The 14003-nt window shown below is 44.2% G+C and overlaps 1 protein-coding gene and 1 pseudogene across 1 annotated transcript; one reads left to right on the top strand and one right to left on the bottom strand.

The window, feature by feature from the left end:
* Nucleotides 1-3159: 3159 nt before the first annotated feature.
* LOC146064201 (uncharacterized) lies at nt 3160-4412 on the top strand. Its single transcript, XM_083177427.1, has one exon. The coding sequence runs from the start codon at nt 3160-3162 to the stop codon at nt 4030-4032; it is 873 nt and encodes a 290-aa protein (XP_083033553.1). The 3' UTR covers nt 4033-4412.
* A 9203-nt stretch (nt 4413-13615) lies between these two features.
* Nucleotides 13616-13733, bottom strand: LOC146038221 (5S ribosomal RNA; annotated as a pseudogene).
* Nucleotides 13734-14003: the final 270 nt, after the last annotated feature.

Consider the following 14003-nt stretch of genomic DNA (forward strand, 5'->3'; position numbering starts at 1 on the left):
ACGCTGCGCTCGCCATGCTTTGGGGTGATGTGGTTAGTGGGAGGGTGCTAAATCGCATTCGGGCATGGTGCCTCGCTGTGCTCGGCACACTATTCTATTCTCCCGCCACACCCTAGTGGATGGTAGGGCATGAAATACCGCCTGTCGGCACATGTTGGCTCAAAAAAATTGAAAACAGCATATTGACCTTTTGACTGTCGACCTTGTGTTTGTCAACCTAATGATGCTGTTGATGAACCCCATGTCGACCTTCCCCTTGTCGACCTAGTGACCATATACCGACTTGGAATACCTACAGTAATGATATCCAGTTATAGGGCGAGTGAATAGTTGGAAGTGTTTCTGCCATCGACAATGACGTTTGATTGTATGTGACCATAGCTTGTGAACCATCAGTGTTCTTTGTGTGTACATGTGCAATAGAGCAGTCTTGCCAGGTTAGTGTTTATCCCTCTGGCGTATTACATTACAAAACATTGGGTCAGATTCAGAGGTACATTGGGACAGATGTATTAAGCTTTAACAAGAGATAAACCCCCAGCCAATCACCTGCTAACTGCCATGTTACAGCCTGTGTTTGAAAAAAGTCAGTAAGGAGCTGATTGGCTGGACGTTTATCTCTCCTTATCACCCTTGCATTTATCTCTTGTTAAGGCTTAATACATCTGCCCCGTTGTGCCATACAAGCAATGAGTGATTGACACTGTCACTTACTGCTTATTCACTAATAGAGAGCCTTGAGATGCCAACTAGTATGACCTGACCAAAGTGTCTGTCACTTTGTCAGCCACTGCTACCTGGTGTCAGCAGCAGTGGTACCAGTGAGCCAAGCCTGAGAGGAGACAGGACCAGCTTAGACTCCTGATACTGTCTCATTGTCAGTAACAGCTGCCAGCGTGTCAGTGTTAAGCACCAATGTCACCACCAATTTTGACGATTGATAGTTAATGCAATCCCCGCCAATAATGCAATCCCTGCCACAGCTATTTATATCACTCCACCCTTATCTGCCCAATCTGGTGGGAAAAACTATTTGGTAATGTATGGGAGCAAATGACAATCACCCAATCTTAAGGAGTGTAACCAGCTTTACTCTCCTACCCCTTTCACACAACCTAATTTCCCGGGTTGGGACAGCAACTAGCGCTGGTGTGTAAGGTTCCCGGGCCAAAATCCTTGCAAAAATTGCCGGGATTCCAACCCTGCTATGGAGCAGGGTTGTTCCTGGGTTCAACCCGGGGTCCTGGCCAGTGTGAAAGGGATAGGGGGTACTTACCCGAGTTGCCGGTCCTCGGTGTGCTGTCAGGTCGGGGATCCACACAGGCGGCGGGCGCAAATGACAGGAAAGGAGGTGGATGAAGATGACGCAGCTCTCCTGTGCTCTCACTGCCCCCGGAGAGCTGCATCATCTGCACCCACCGTCTGACCTGTCATCTGCGCCTGCCGTCTGTGTGGATCCCCGGCCTGTACCGAGGTCCAGCGACAGGGGTGAGTACTCCCTGCTACGAGCACGCCTCCTCCCTGCCTCATTCCTTTTCCCTTCACACACCAGAAAATGCAGGGACTTTTCTGGTGTGAAAGGGGCCAACCCAGGAATGGCCAGGCATGATCCCTGGGCCATATTCTCGGGTGGGTCCCTGCATTTTCTGGTGTGAAAGGGGTATCACAGAATGTATGGGGCAGTGGACTTGACTGGGTCTGCCTACTGGCTAAGTAGCACTGTGAGTGTGACATGCAGAATTAAAAAAACATTGGTACTTGCATGGGTTTTGGGGACTGCTATTAGCATATTAAGGCTGGCATAAAGGCAGAAGAGTGGCATTGGAAGTGCTCTTATGCTGGGTACACACCAGGACGACTAGGGCCCGATCCCCACAATCTAGATCCAATTCCGATCAATTGGATGTAGATTGTGTGCTGATTGGGCCCTTTTCTGACCTGGTGTGGACCGATACCGATCCGATGTGCGGTCCCGTGGGTCCCTGCTGCAGGTAGGATCTCAATGACGACCATACAGCCGGGTGCGGGTCGCCATCGGATCGGACCCGCTCACGGTGCACATCGTGAGCGGGTCGTGCCCCCCCCGCGTCACCGTGAGCGGGTCGGACGAGACACTGACGACCCGCTCACGATGTGCATCGTGAGCGGGTCGTCCTGGTGTGTACATAACTGGTTGCCCAGGGGGGAGAAAGCACCTACCCCTGAGTCTGTCCCGTGTGATTCATGAGTTTATCATTTATTTGTTTTTTTTAAACAGACTTGTTCATACTTGACCATCCCAGTGGGCATGGAGGGAGAATATGAGCCATACGATGGGATGGCGTACACTACAACAGTGTCCATGTCGACATAGACACCAAAAAAGCTTGTGTTAACCTTCATGTTGACAATTTGCTTGTCGACCTCTTGGTCATGTCAACTTAATGGTGTCAACCTTTTTGATGTGTCGACCTGTTGATTGTCTACTAATAGTGGTCGACCTTTTGATTGTCAACCTAACAACCCATACCCCTATGGCATACCTCCCAACTTTGTAGCTGCAGAAATAGGCTGCACGAGCGTCCAAAAAGGGGGCGCGGCTTGTGTAAATGAGGGGCGCGGCTTGTGTAAATGAGGGGCGCGGCTTGTGTAAATGAGGGGCGCGGCTTGTGTAAATGAGGGGCGCGGCTTATGCAAATGAGCCGTGTCCCCATTTTCGGCCGGGAATAGACACTGTGCAATTCTGTCAAATTGGGGGGGCTCCCAACTGGCACCCCCCCCCCCCCCCGCAGCGGGACACCTCCGGCCGCGGGTGGGACAGCGGGACAGGACCCGGTAATCGGGACTGTCCCGCTGAAATCGTGAGTGTTGGGAGGTATGCTATGGGGATGGTAGATTTCTACTGAGGGGCACTGATGCACATGTGTTGGTTATTCTTCCACATTACTCACAGTTACTGTACTGTTTTTCCGATTTTTGGTATATTTAATGTTTACAACTACTGCATTGCAAGTGTTCTTTCTTCAGTGAGCTTTCATAGAATATAAAACTAGTAAGACAATTTGGATATCAAACAAGATAGAAATAATGTGTACAGTTTCTCCTAAGCTAATGTGTCATTAACTTTTTAACAGATGACCCAGTGATCGGTACGTAAACATCCAGCTTCCCAATTTATCCATGAAAAATTCAAGTAGTAAAACTAAGAATGACAAAGAAGGCAATACAGTAAATTCCAAGCCAAAGAGACACTGCAGAAAGACAGAAAATGATTCTCCAAAGGAGTTACCGCACAGGAAGCTCTCTCGCATAGGAAAGGCTGTGAATGAAAACTCTGATACAACAAATACATGCACTAAGGATCAGGCTAAGTTTTCTTGTGAGCATTGTGCGAAACAATTTAACAGAAAGCCAAACTACATTGTGCATCTGAGAACTCACACTGGAGAAAGGTCTTACATATGTAGTGAATGCGGAAAATGCTTTACACAAAGCTTCAGTCTTTTTAGGCACCTGAGAGTTCACGCAGAAGTTAAACCCTACACTTGCTCAGAATGTGGGAAAACCTTTACACAGAACGCACATCTTATCACTCACACGAGGATCCACACAAGTGAAAGGCCCTACTGCTGCAGAGAATGTGGCAAACATTTTGGCAGCAGTTCAAACCTGGTAAAGCACAGGAAAGTTCACACAGGAGAAAAATCGTGGCATTGCACTGTGTGCTGGAAGAGTTTTTCCTGCAGCACACAGCTTCGAGCGCATTTTAGAGTCCATACAAAAGAGAAGCCATATATGTGCAGTATGTGTGGAAAAAGCTTTAGCAGCAGCTCCAACCTGGTTACTCATCAGAGGGTTCATACAGGAGAAAGGCCATATGTTTGTACAGAGTGCGGCAAACGCTTTACCCAAAGCTCCGCACTTTTACAGCATCATAAAACTCATGTCAAAGAAAGACCCTGTGTGTGCCCCGAGTGTGGAAAATGTTACACAGATGAAACCAGCCTCGGGAGACACCAGAAAATCCACACAGATGAGCAGAGCCGGCCCTAGCCTAAATGACGCCCTAGGCAAGATTTTGGCTGGTGCCCCCTAGCACCGCCACTAGTTCCACCTCTGACCCTGCTCCGCTTTCCCAGCACCATCAACCCTCATTATAGCAGTCATCATTTTGGTGCTCCTACCCGCAATATTTTAAATAGAAACAGCGCACACATTCGGTGCACAGCCCAAACAGGGGTGTGTTCTTGCTGGGAAGGGGCATGGCCACACAATAGTACCCGCAATTCAAATTATGCCACACAGTAGTGCAACTTTATTCACATTATATCATGCGATGGTGTCCCTTATTCACGTAACATCACACAGTAGTACCACTTTACCTTATGTACATTACTCCTCACATTATTCACATTATACCCTTAGAAAAAAATCCTGAGAAAATATTGTATTTTAAGCACCTCCATGGCCACACTGCAACCCAGCACAAAGCAGTGCGTGCTGGGCAGAGGAAAAGAGCTGCAGCTGCTGCTGTCACATAAGGGGAGGGGGCCCGGGGCCCCTACTGGGCCCTTCCATCAGACTTTGGCCTGGGTAATTTATACCACCTACCCCTTTCTCTCGGCACCCCTGATATTACCACACAGTAATGCCCCTTACACATGACACATATTATTAATGTCCTTATAACCATAATGCCCCTTACACATTGTGCCAACCTTTATTAATGCCCTTCATACACATAATGACACACATAATGCCCCTTACACATATGTTGCACATTATTAATGCCCTTATACACATGACACACATAATGCCCATTACACATATGTTGCACATTATTAATGTCCTTATACACATGACACACATAATGCCTGTTACACATATGTCGCACATTATTAATTCATTTATACATGACACACATAATGCCCCTTACACATATGCCGAACACTATTGCACAACCAACCCACTCACAGACAGCACTCGCACAGCCGCTAACACTGTGACCTCTGCCTCTGCTTGGATACAGATGTTTCCTCATACATCTTGCCTCAATATGCCATGCAGCTCCTGGCTAGTTCTGCTAACGTTGGGTGCCTTTTTTGCTGAAAATTTGTCTTATTTTCATGGTTATGTGACCAAGACACACAAGGAGCTTCCGATGATTAAAATGATATGTGGCATGCCTATATTCTGTGTGCGACTATGGCTGTACCTGCATACGAATGCTATGTTACAGTGATTTCCATAATTACACTATTTAATATGCAGATACAGCATCACTCACACACAGAATATAGGCGTGCTGCATATCATTTTAATCAGCAGAAGCTGCTGGTGCCCCTAGGCATTCCAAATGCCCTAGGCAATTGCCTAGTTTGCCTATGCCTAAGGCCGGCTCTGCAGATGAGAAATTATTTACATGTTCGGAGTGCGGAAAAAGTTTCAGTGGCAACTCCGCATTGGTTAAGGCCCCCATACACTATACAATTTTGGGACGATTTCATCCGATTTCGGCACTTTGGGCCAATAACCGGATGAAATCGCCCCAAAATCGCAGGTGTGTGATATATGATCCGATCCGATGCGCGGTCCCGTGCGCATCGGACCGGATCAGGGAGGTCGGACGGTCAGCACATAAGATCATCCGACCTCCCTGTATGCTATGCATATGCCTGCCCACCTGACAGGCATATGCATGCAGACACCGGGGGGCGGGGGAGCACGGCGGGCAGACACACTGACCTGGCCGGCATGCTGTGATAACAAATAGCAGCGCTGCCGCTGCGGGACGGGACGCACAGTGGCGGCTATTAGATTTTTAAAATACCTGTCAAATGACCGGCCGTTCTGTGATTGGCTGAGAGCTCTCTCAGCCAATCACAGAACGGCCGGTCATTTGACAGGTATTTTGAAAATCTAATAGCCGCCACTGTGCGTCCCGCAGCGGCAGCGCTGCTATTTGTGATCACAGCATGCCGGCCGGGTCAGCATCACTCGCCGCACCCGGCACCCGCCGGGAACTCATTTGTGAGCCGCCGCCCGCCCCCACTACTGCCGCCGCCCGCCCCCACTACTGCCGCTGCCCGCCCCCACTACTGCCGCCGCCCGCCCCAACTACTGCCACTGCCCGCCCCAACTACTGCCGCTGCCCGCCCCACTGCTCCTCACCGCCCTGCAGCTCCCCATTTGTTTTACATGTGATAAATCGCAAGCGATTTATCACATGTAAAAACTGGCTCATCAAGTGCCAAATTGTATGTGAGCCTCCCGGGGAGCTGCCGGGTGACTCACAGGAGAAGTGGGTCCGACCTGTCCTAAGGACAAGTCGGCCTAATGTATGGGGGCCTTTAGACATCAACGTGTTCATTCGGGGGAGAGGCCTTATACCTGTGCTGAGTGCGGGAAAACATTTAAACACAAATCTACTGTTGTAAGGCACAGTAAGGTTCACATGGAGGATATGTCTATTGTTTGCACAGACTGCCCAAAAATATTAAATGATGGCTGGAGCCTTTTAATGCACAAGAAGACACATAATGAAGAAAAAGTTCAATAATATGTTTAATTGGTATATATGCTGTGGTTTGGCTTTCCTACTTGCCACACTCATATAAAGTATGTGATAATGCTTTTATTGTAGATGTTGCCATGCCCTAACAATGAATACATTAATTTAAACATGATGCTCCATCGACCATAACTATTTACTGTCCGTTCCCCTCAGTTGTTTCTGCTGTAATTTAGCCCTTCTCCATAGTGTATATGCTGATATACCATACATAAACACTCACTACCAAAGCCACGTGTTTTATAACGTGGCTACTGCACTACAAGTATGTATGCTCTGCATCCATCATTTAAAATGCTGAAAAACATTTTAATCCCAATCAAAATAAATTAGCAATCTATTGTAAAAAACTTTAGGACACATTTCACTAAAAAATACATTAGTAGCCTAGTGTCCTGATCAAATGGCAGGTAAATGTTTGGAAAAGAGTTGCTGCGTCTATATGTAAGATCTGACAAATAACTCTGAGTTTGTATTATTTACCTTATCACATTAACTAATGGTGAATTGTACTGTATTGTCTCCTGGCCCTCAGTTTAAATAAGTAACTTACCAAGTGAAATGGGCAAATGACTATGGAGAACTGGATACACCAATGTTTCTTGGTCCAATTAAGGTCCACCACATACAAGTGTTTTTTTTTTTGGGGGGGGGGGGGGGTATAAAATAAATAAAAGCAACAATATCTAGACGGTCTGATAACAGAATCAGCAGACAAACTCCCACTGATAGGCGAAAAGATAGGTGCGTAAAGGTATCTTTACATGCATCCAGGTCACACCTTGTATTGATCAAAATGGTATGATCCCCCACACAGATCCCTCAAAGATAAATGCATACCACACTCACTAGTGAATATACTGTACTGTGCATAATGGAATCTTTTGCTTGACATAAAAAAATCTTCATAATATGATGCTCCAGGCATCTGGTATGCGAAAGGAAGAGAGAATCTCTTTCAGTTTTATTCACAAAATTATAGGAGCAAGTCAAAACCAACTGGGATGGAAGTGGTAAAACACCGTAACTGGAGGTGCGGTGAGTGGCCATATGCTGCAGAACCGGTAATGCTAGATGGTCACTGCAGGTTAGATCTCTCCTCTTCTGCCAAGGCATTTTGATAGGACACCATATCTTTGTTAAGGCTTGGGACTGATTACACTAGACAACAAAAAACAACTTTTTATTTGCTTCTTTTACAAAAATAGTCATTTTTTTTTTACTAAATTTGGGTCAGGAAAACCGAATATGACCTTAGAATTTGTTTATAGCTCTAGTTTTTTAGATACACTACTTGCGATACATGTACTTCTGTAGTAAAAACCAACATTATATTAATATGATATCTGTACACAACAGAAGTAGCAATTGTTTTAATTCAATCTATGTACAGGTAAATTAGCAGTAAATAAGATAACATGCCTTGCTATTTCGTATGACTACCTATTTATGAGTGCGACTTCGTTTTGCTTATCGTTTGTCCTGGAGCATCTCTTGTCACCGTCTAACAGTAGTCTGCAAGCATGGAAACGTCCCATTTACCCTGATATTTTTGTTCCATAGTTGAAATATCTTGGTGGAATCTCTCACCATGCTCATCACTTACTGCACCACAATTCATAGCAAAGAAGTCCAGATGAGAATTGAGAAAATGAATTTTGAGTAACATATACAGTATATTGAGTAACAAAATATGGCTGACAATAACTCAGGATACCTGTACGAAGGATTGGCAACCTACAATTTATTTAAATAAAAACAATCCCTAGTATTTTTTTGAAAATCCCTCAAATTCTCTAGCATTTAATGAAATATGGTTATATCTCAGAACATAGAGCTAACTCAGCATTTTAAATGCCATATTCGTCTTTCCCATGCTCGAATAAACTAGAAATTACTATTTTTGTTTCAGAAGCATTTTCACTGTTGGCTATTGATTTCTTTTTGTATAAAAAATTAACTTGCTCCCTGCATTAGCCGCAAGCCTCGCTGTATGGGGGAATACGTCCTGTGACAGCCCCGAAACTTTGACTAGGGTGAGCGGCCAGCGTGGGGGTTAAATGGTGAGAATCGCTTGTTTTCAGCGATCCCCACCAATTAACTCCCTCGCCAGCCGCATTGAATACACCCCACAATAGTAATTAAATGGTTATGTAATGCATGCTAAAACAGGGTTGCCGACCCTCCCGGAATTTCCGGGAGTCTCCCGAAAATCGGGACCCCCTCCCGGCCCCCCGGAAGGGTGGACAACCCTCCCGGATTCAGGGGGGACCCCCGCTGTCCCCCGGATCGCGGCATTAAAATGCTGCAATCCTCTGGGCTCAGAGGAGGGGGCGGAGCTAAAACGACACAATCGCGTCATTTTAGCCCCGCCCCCTCCACGGAAATCTGTTAATTCCTTGTTTTACCAGCATGGGGGTGGGGCTTAGTGATGTCACTCGTAAGCCCCGCCCCCTGAGCGGCTGGTGAAACTCTCCTCTCCGGGCTTCTCCCGGAGAGGAGAATCTTAAAGTCGGCAACCCTGTGCTAAAATAAAAAAGGTTCAAAAACTAAATTCAAAACAATTACGTTTCCCTGCCACTCAGAGCTTAGTATGGCTGCGTATACCATTTTTACATACTGTAAAGTTGTAAGTAAAAGTGTGAGCACACTTTGTGCAATCACGTTTCGCTGAATTTTAGGTGAAAACTACTTATTACAAACTCAAAGAATATGAACTTAGGGACTCATTCATCAAACAATAACACCCTGCAATTTAGGAAAGAGGGACCACAACAGATCTCTCCAATATCAGCTGCGATCTCTCCATTGCTGCCTGTACTGCATCCCCTGCATAGGTTGCAAAGCATTTCCGATATTGCCCCCCCCAGCAGATACCACAATCTGCACATTATGGAAGCTTGTTGTAGCCTATGGGTTATACTTCACATGAAGTAGTTCCCTAGGAACACTTCCCTAGAAATGGCCCCTGAGCATTGGGGTCAAACCTCTGAGCATGTGCAGAAGCCCTGGATGTGCAATTATAACATTGCATGGTTAGACATCTTTCAGGAGTCCTTGCACATACAGTACCTGTTGAGACAATCACCCGATATGGTCACATTCTGCAATGCGATCTTGAGCGCTATTTCCGTACATGGATCACATTGCAAATGCAATTATTTATAAATGGCCCCCTAAAACATGATTTTATATATATATGGTACAGAATATGCAATATTTTATTAAAGATACTACTGATTTTATCTCTAAAATCAATGCACTTGGCACTTTACCCGCTGACAGCTTGTTGGTCACGCTCGATATAACGTCGTTATACACTAACATCATGCATGAAGAGGGCATTGACTCGGTGCGCTCTTCCATCACCTTCAGTCCACATTATCATGGTCCGGTTATTGAATTTTTGTTACTGCTTTTAGATTTTATTTTGAGGAAGAATTATTTTCTTTTTCAGAATTCTTTTTATTTGCAGTTAAGAGGCACTGCGATGGGGTCAAACATGGCCCCATCGTATGCCAATCTCTTTATGTATACCTACGAGACCGAACACATTATGTCACATCCTATTTTTTCTCAATATATTCATTTTTATGTTCGTTATATTGATGATTTATTTTTGGTGTGGACTGGAGGTGTGGACTTGCTCACTGAGTTTATTGATACACTAAATGCACTGCCAACCACCATTAGATTCACTTTATCTTTTAGTGAATCCACGATCAATTATCTGGACATGTCTGTGTTTATACTAGCGAATAAACTGTCCACCAGGATTTATAGGAAGGAAACCGACAAAAATACCCTTCTTATGGCGGACAGTTTTCATCCCCTCCCACTCAAACACGGCCTACCGCTCTCTCAGCTACTTAGAGTGGTTCGGGTTACGTCAGAGGTGGAAGAATTGCTACCTGCATTACAAGAGATGGGCTCGCGTTTTATGGAGAGAGGATACGACCCTAAAGAAATTGACGAAGCCATTATGCACTGCAGCACTTTACCTAGGGAACAATCCCTATCCAAAAAGACCAAAGTCACAGAAGGTGAACGGCTTATTTTTTCTACTACTTTTTCAATTGCGTCCAAACATATACGCAACACTATTTTGAAGCACTGGCATATTGTGCAGAGTGATACTAACATTGGTCCAGCCTGCTCTCAGACACCCTTGTTCTGTTACAAGAGGAGCAATAACACAAGAGATATACTGGCCAAAAGTGATATTGGGACCACCAAAAGTCAAACCTGGCTTACTACTAGACCAGGAGTAACCAAGTGCCATGGTTGTGTGAACTGTTCGTTTATTCACTCGGGGGACACTTTTACAGACCCGACCAGTGGTAAGGATTACAAAATTCGCTTTCACCTGACTTGTGAGACCCGTTACGTAGTTTACGTTATCATGTGCCCGTGCCGGATGGTTTACGTAGGCAAGACTATACGCCTTCTCAAGGAACGTATAAACCAACATCGTTCCTCTCTCAAAAAAACGCTCAAAGGTGTCGATGCCAACACTCCACCTGTAGCGAGACATTTCTTTGCTAAAAAACACACTGTAAGGGATTTCTCTTTCATGCCCATAGATCATATCCCTCCCCTCAGACGAGGGGGTGATCGTGATAAACTCCTCTTGCAGAGGGAATGCATGTGGATTCACAGATTACGTTCGATGGCACCTCATGGTTTAAATGAGGAACTATCTCTTAATTGCTTTTTATGAGTAATGGTGGTTGGCTGTGTTTAAAGTATATTTAAATTATATTTAAACTATATTATGTATCATGATTTTTTGAATTTATTGTATGCAGTGTATTTGCGTAGCTGTATTACTGTTTATTCTTCATGCTTTCTTTTTTTCTTTTTTTCTTTTTGCCTTGTCTCTATGTCTGTCTTTGTCTTGTTTATGTGTTTTTACACATCATATGTATATACCATGAATGGCAATATCATCCGCTTGGCGATCCCTATAATTTCTTTAATATGTGTATTGGTCCGGCGCCGTATGTGGCTCTGTTAAACTTTGATAATATATAAGTCCGGCCATTACCCCTTTAAATTGTTGCCATGCCAACCTTCCGTGTTGATGGGACACATGTGATCTAGCGTCGGCTGACGCAGATCGTGCCCTCTGACGGGATGTTGTCATGACGCTATACCGGAAGTACGTCTGTGACACTTCCGGTTTTTTGATACAGCTGGGATCCGTCCTATTGTTAGTGACGCGCGGCGCACGTGGGTGTGTGTCCGCCTAGCCAATCACGCCGTTGCCTTTATGGTATATATACCTGTGGTTTGTCTTTAGGTCAGTAGCACATGATTAAGGTGCTTGGTTGCACCGAAACGGCTGTCGTGCCATGACCTCATTGGAGATGTACCGGTCTTTCACTATGCTGCTAAGTATTTTTTGATTGCACTTTACTTGCATGTACCGGATCTCTTTTTGTACATTGTCACTCTTGCACTTTAAAAATATGCCATAAAATCTTTTTGCATTTATCTGATGTTGCTGGCTATCAGTTTGTAAGTATATATATATATATATATATATATATATATATATATATATATATATATATATATGGAAAAGGTATTCTCAGAGATCGGCGACTATTGTTATAAAATAGGACTAATGATAAAATTATATTAAATATAAGAATTTATTCAATGAGGGGGTTATGACATAAAAAATGGATAACACGTATACAAAAGCATGTATCAAGACTGGGGGTATATAAAAAGGTTAAAAAAGTGGAAATGAGAAAGATAGGCAAAAAATACCTAAGGTGGATCTTATGTTTTAAAAACAAAGCATATATTGAATAAAAAACGTCATTTGATGAAACACAAAGTATAAGGATAAAGTGCTTAGCTCATGTGCAGAAGGTGAGGTAGGTTAGAAGCTTCCCAACATGTTTCGTCTGTATGACTTCCTCAGGGGGTAGGGACAAACTGGCAAAGGATCCTATTTATCAGGAAGGCAGGCATACCTCACTTCCTGCTAGCTCATTAATTAATTATTAAATTGCGTATTTTATTCTACTGTGTTAATATGATCTGCGGTGTTTTAGACTATATAGTGTGATACTAGGGACCATATAATAAACTTAAGGTAGTTGTTGCATTGTTCATCAGCATAGAATATGTCCAAGTAGCAAAAATAAAATATTCTGTATAGCGATGTGGGGCGCGACGTCACTTCCGCCCCACATCCGGCGTCCTCAGAGCGTTCATGCGCACGCGTGTGCGGCGTCCCAGTCTGGGAATGTTTCTTATAGAAGCGGTGACTTCATTCACGCTGAGGGCGGGACTTGGCTGCGGACATCCTCTTGCATTCTTATGGTACGCAGTGGAACGCAGGAAGAGCAGCGAAATGTCAGTTACTGAATCCTGCGTTTGGAACGCATATGACACGCAGAGAAATCTCTCGTGGATCAATTGATGGATGGATGTTTGGATTTTTTAGACGCAATCCCGGACGTTTGAAATGTAATAGAGAAAAGAGACAGTTAGTTTCACATTCTGGGATGTTTGACACAGAACGTAGGATAGTTAATCCACGATAAAGTGATCCCCATATGTTATGTGCTGGGATACTATAGTGCCGTGTTAATACACTAGAACATCCAACGTACTGGTTACTGCAGTAGGATAGTTAATCCACGATAAAGTGATCCCCATATGTTATGTGCTGGGATACTATAGTGCCGTGTTAATACACTAGAACATCCAACGTACTGGTTACTGCAGATATATATACAGAATGTTTCTTTAGCACATAAATCTGAATATATGGTATAAGTATATAATATTTAAGGTATTATGGGAAGATGGGTTGAATCTGCTGCAAAATGTGTGGAAGATTTTGGAGAGATGATATCTTAAAGAGAAAGGTGACATAATCAGCAGGATAGACCAATTTGGATGTAATTCATCCACAAAAATTTAAAAACGATGCCAATGGGTGCACAAATGTATCTCAATACATTGATAAGAGAAGGGTGGTATTGATTTTCGGAGAGGTACAATGCCAGGAACTCTCGACCTAGTGATTATATCTGTCTTATTACCATACAGCACCTGGTTTTCCTTAGAGGTCTCCCATCCTTGTACTAACCAGGCCCAACACTGCTTAGCTTCCAAGATCGGACGTGTTTGGGCGTACCAGTGTGGAATGGCTGTACTTTTTGACAGAATTAGTAGTAGCGCCCAGAGAGACCTGTTAGTACTATCCGATAGAAACATCTTATGAGGTGAGACAGTGTATAGGGGATGGAGAATTAACTGTACATACCCTATTAGCAGAACTGGGTCATATAATGATTTATGTTCAAAGGAAGGGGGCTATTTCATAGCTATCGTTGAATCCTTCGGGTTGTAGAGTGTTCAGTTCAAATATCCAATACATCTCTCTTCTGGATAGTAAGTTGGAAAGGTCGCCGCCTCGTTCTCCTAG

This window comes from Crinia signifera, chromosome 1, assembly GCF_055691185.1.
Source record: "Crinia signifera chromosome 1, ASM5569118v1, whole genome shotgun sequence".
In the NCBI taxonomy this organism is placed as follows: Eukaryota; Metazoa; Chordata; class Amphibia; order Anura; family Myobatrachidae; genus Crinia; species Crinia signifera.

What these genes read in the sequence shown, in the direction of transcription:
- LOC146064201 (XM_083177427.1), top strand. Translation starts at nt 3,160, where the DNA reads ATGAAAAATTCAAGTAGTAAAACTAAGAATGACAAAGAAGGCAATACA.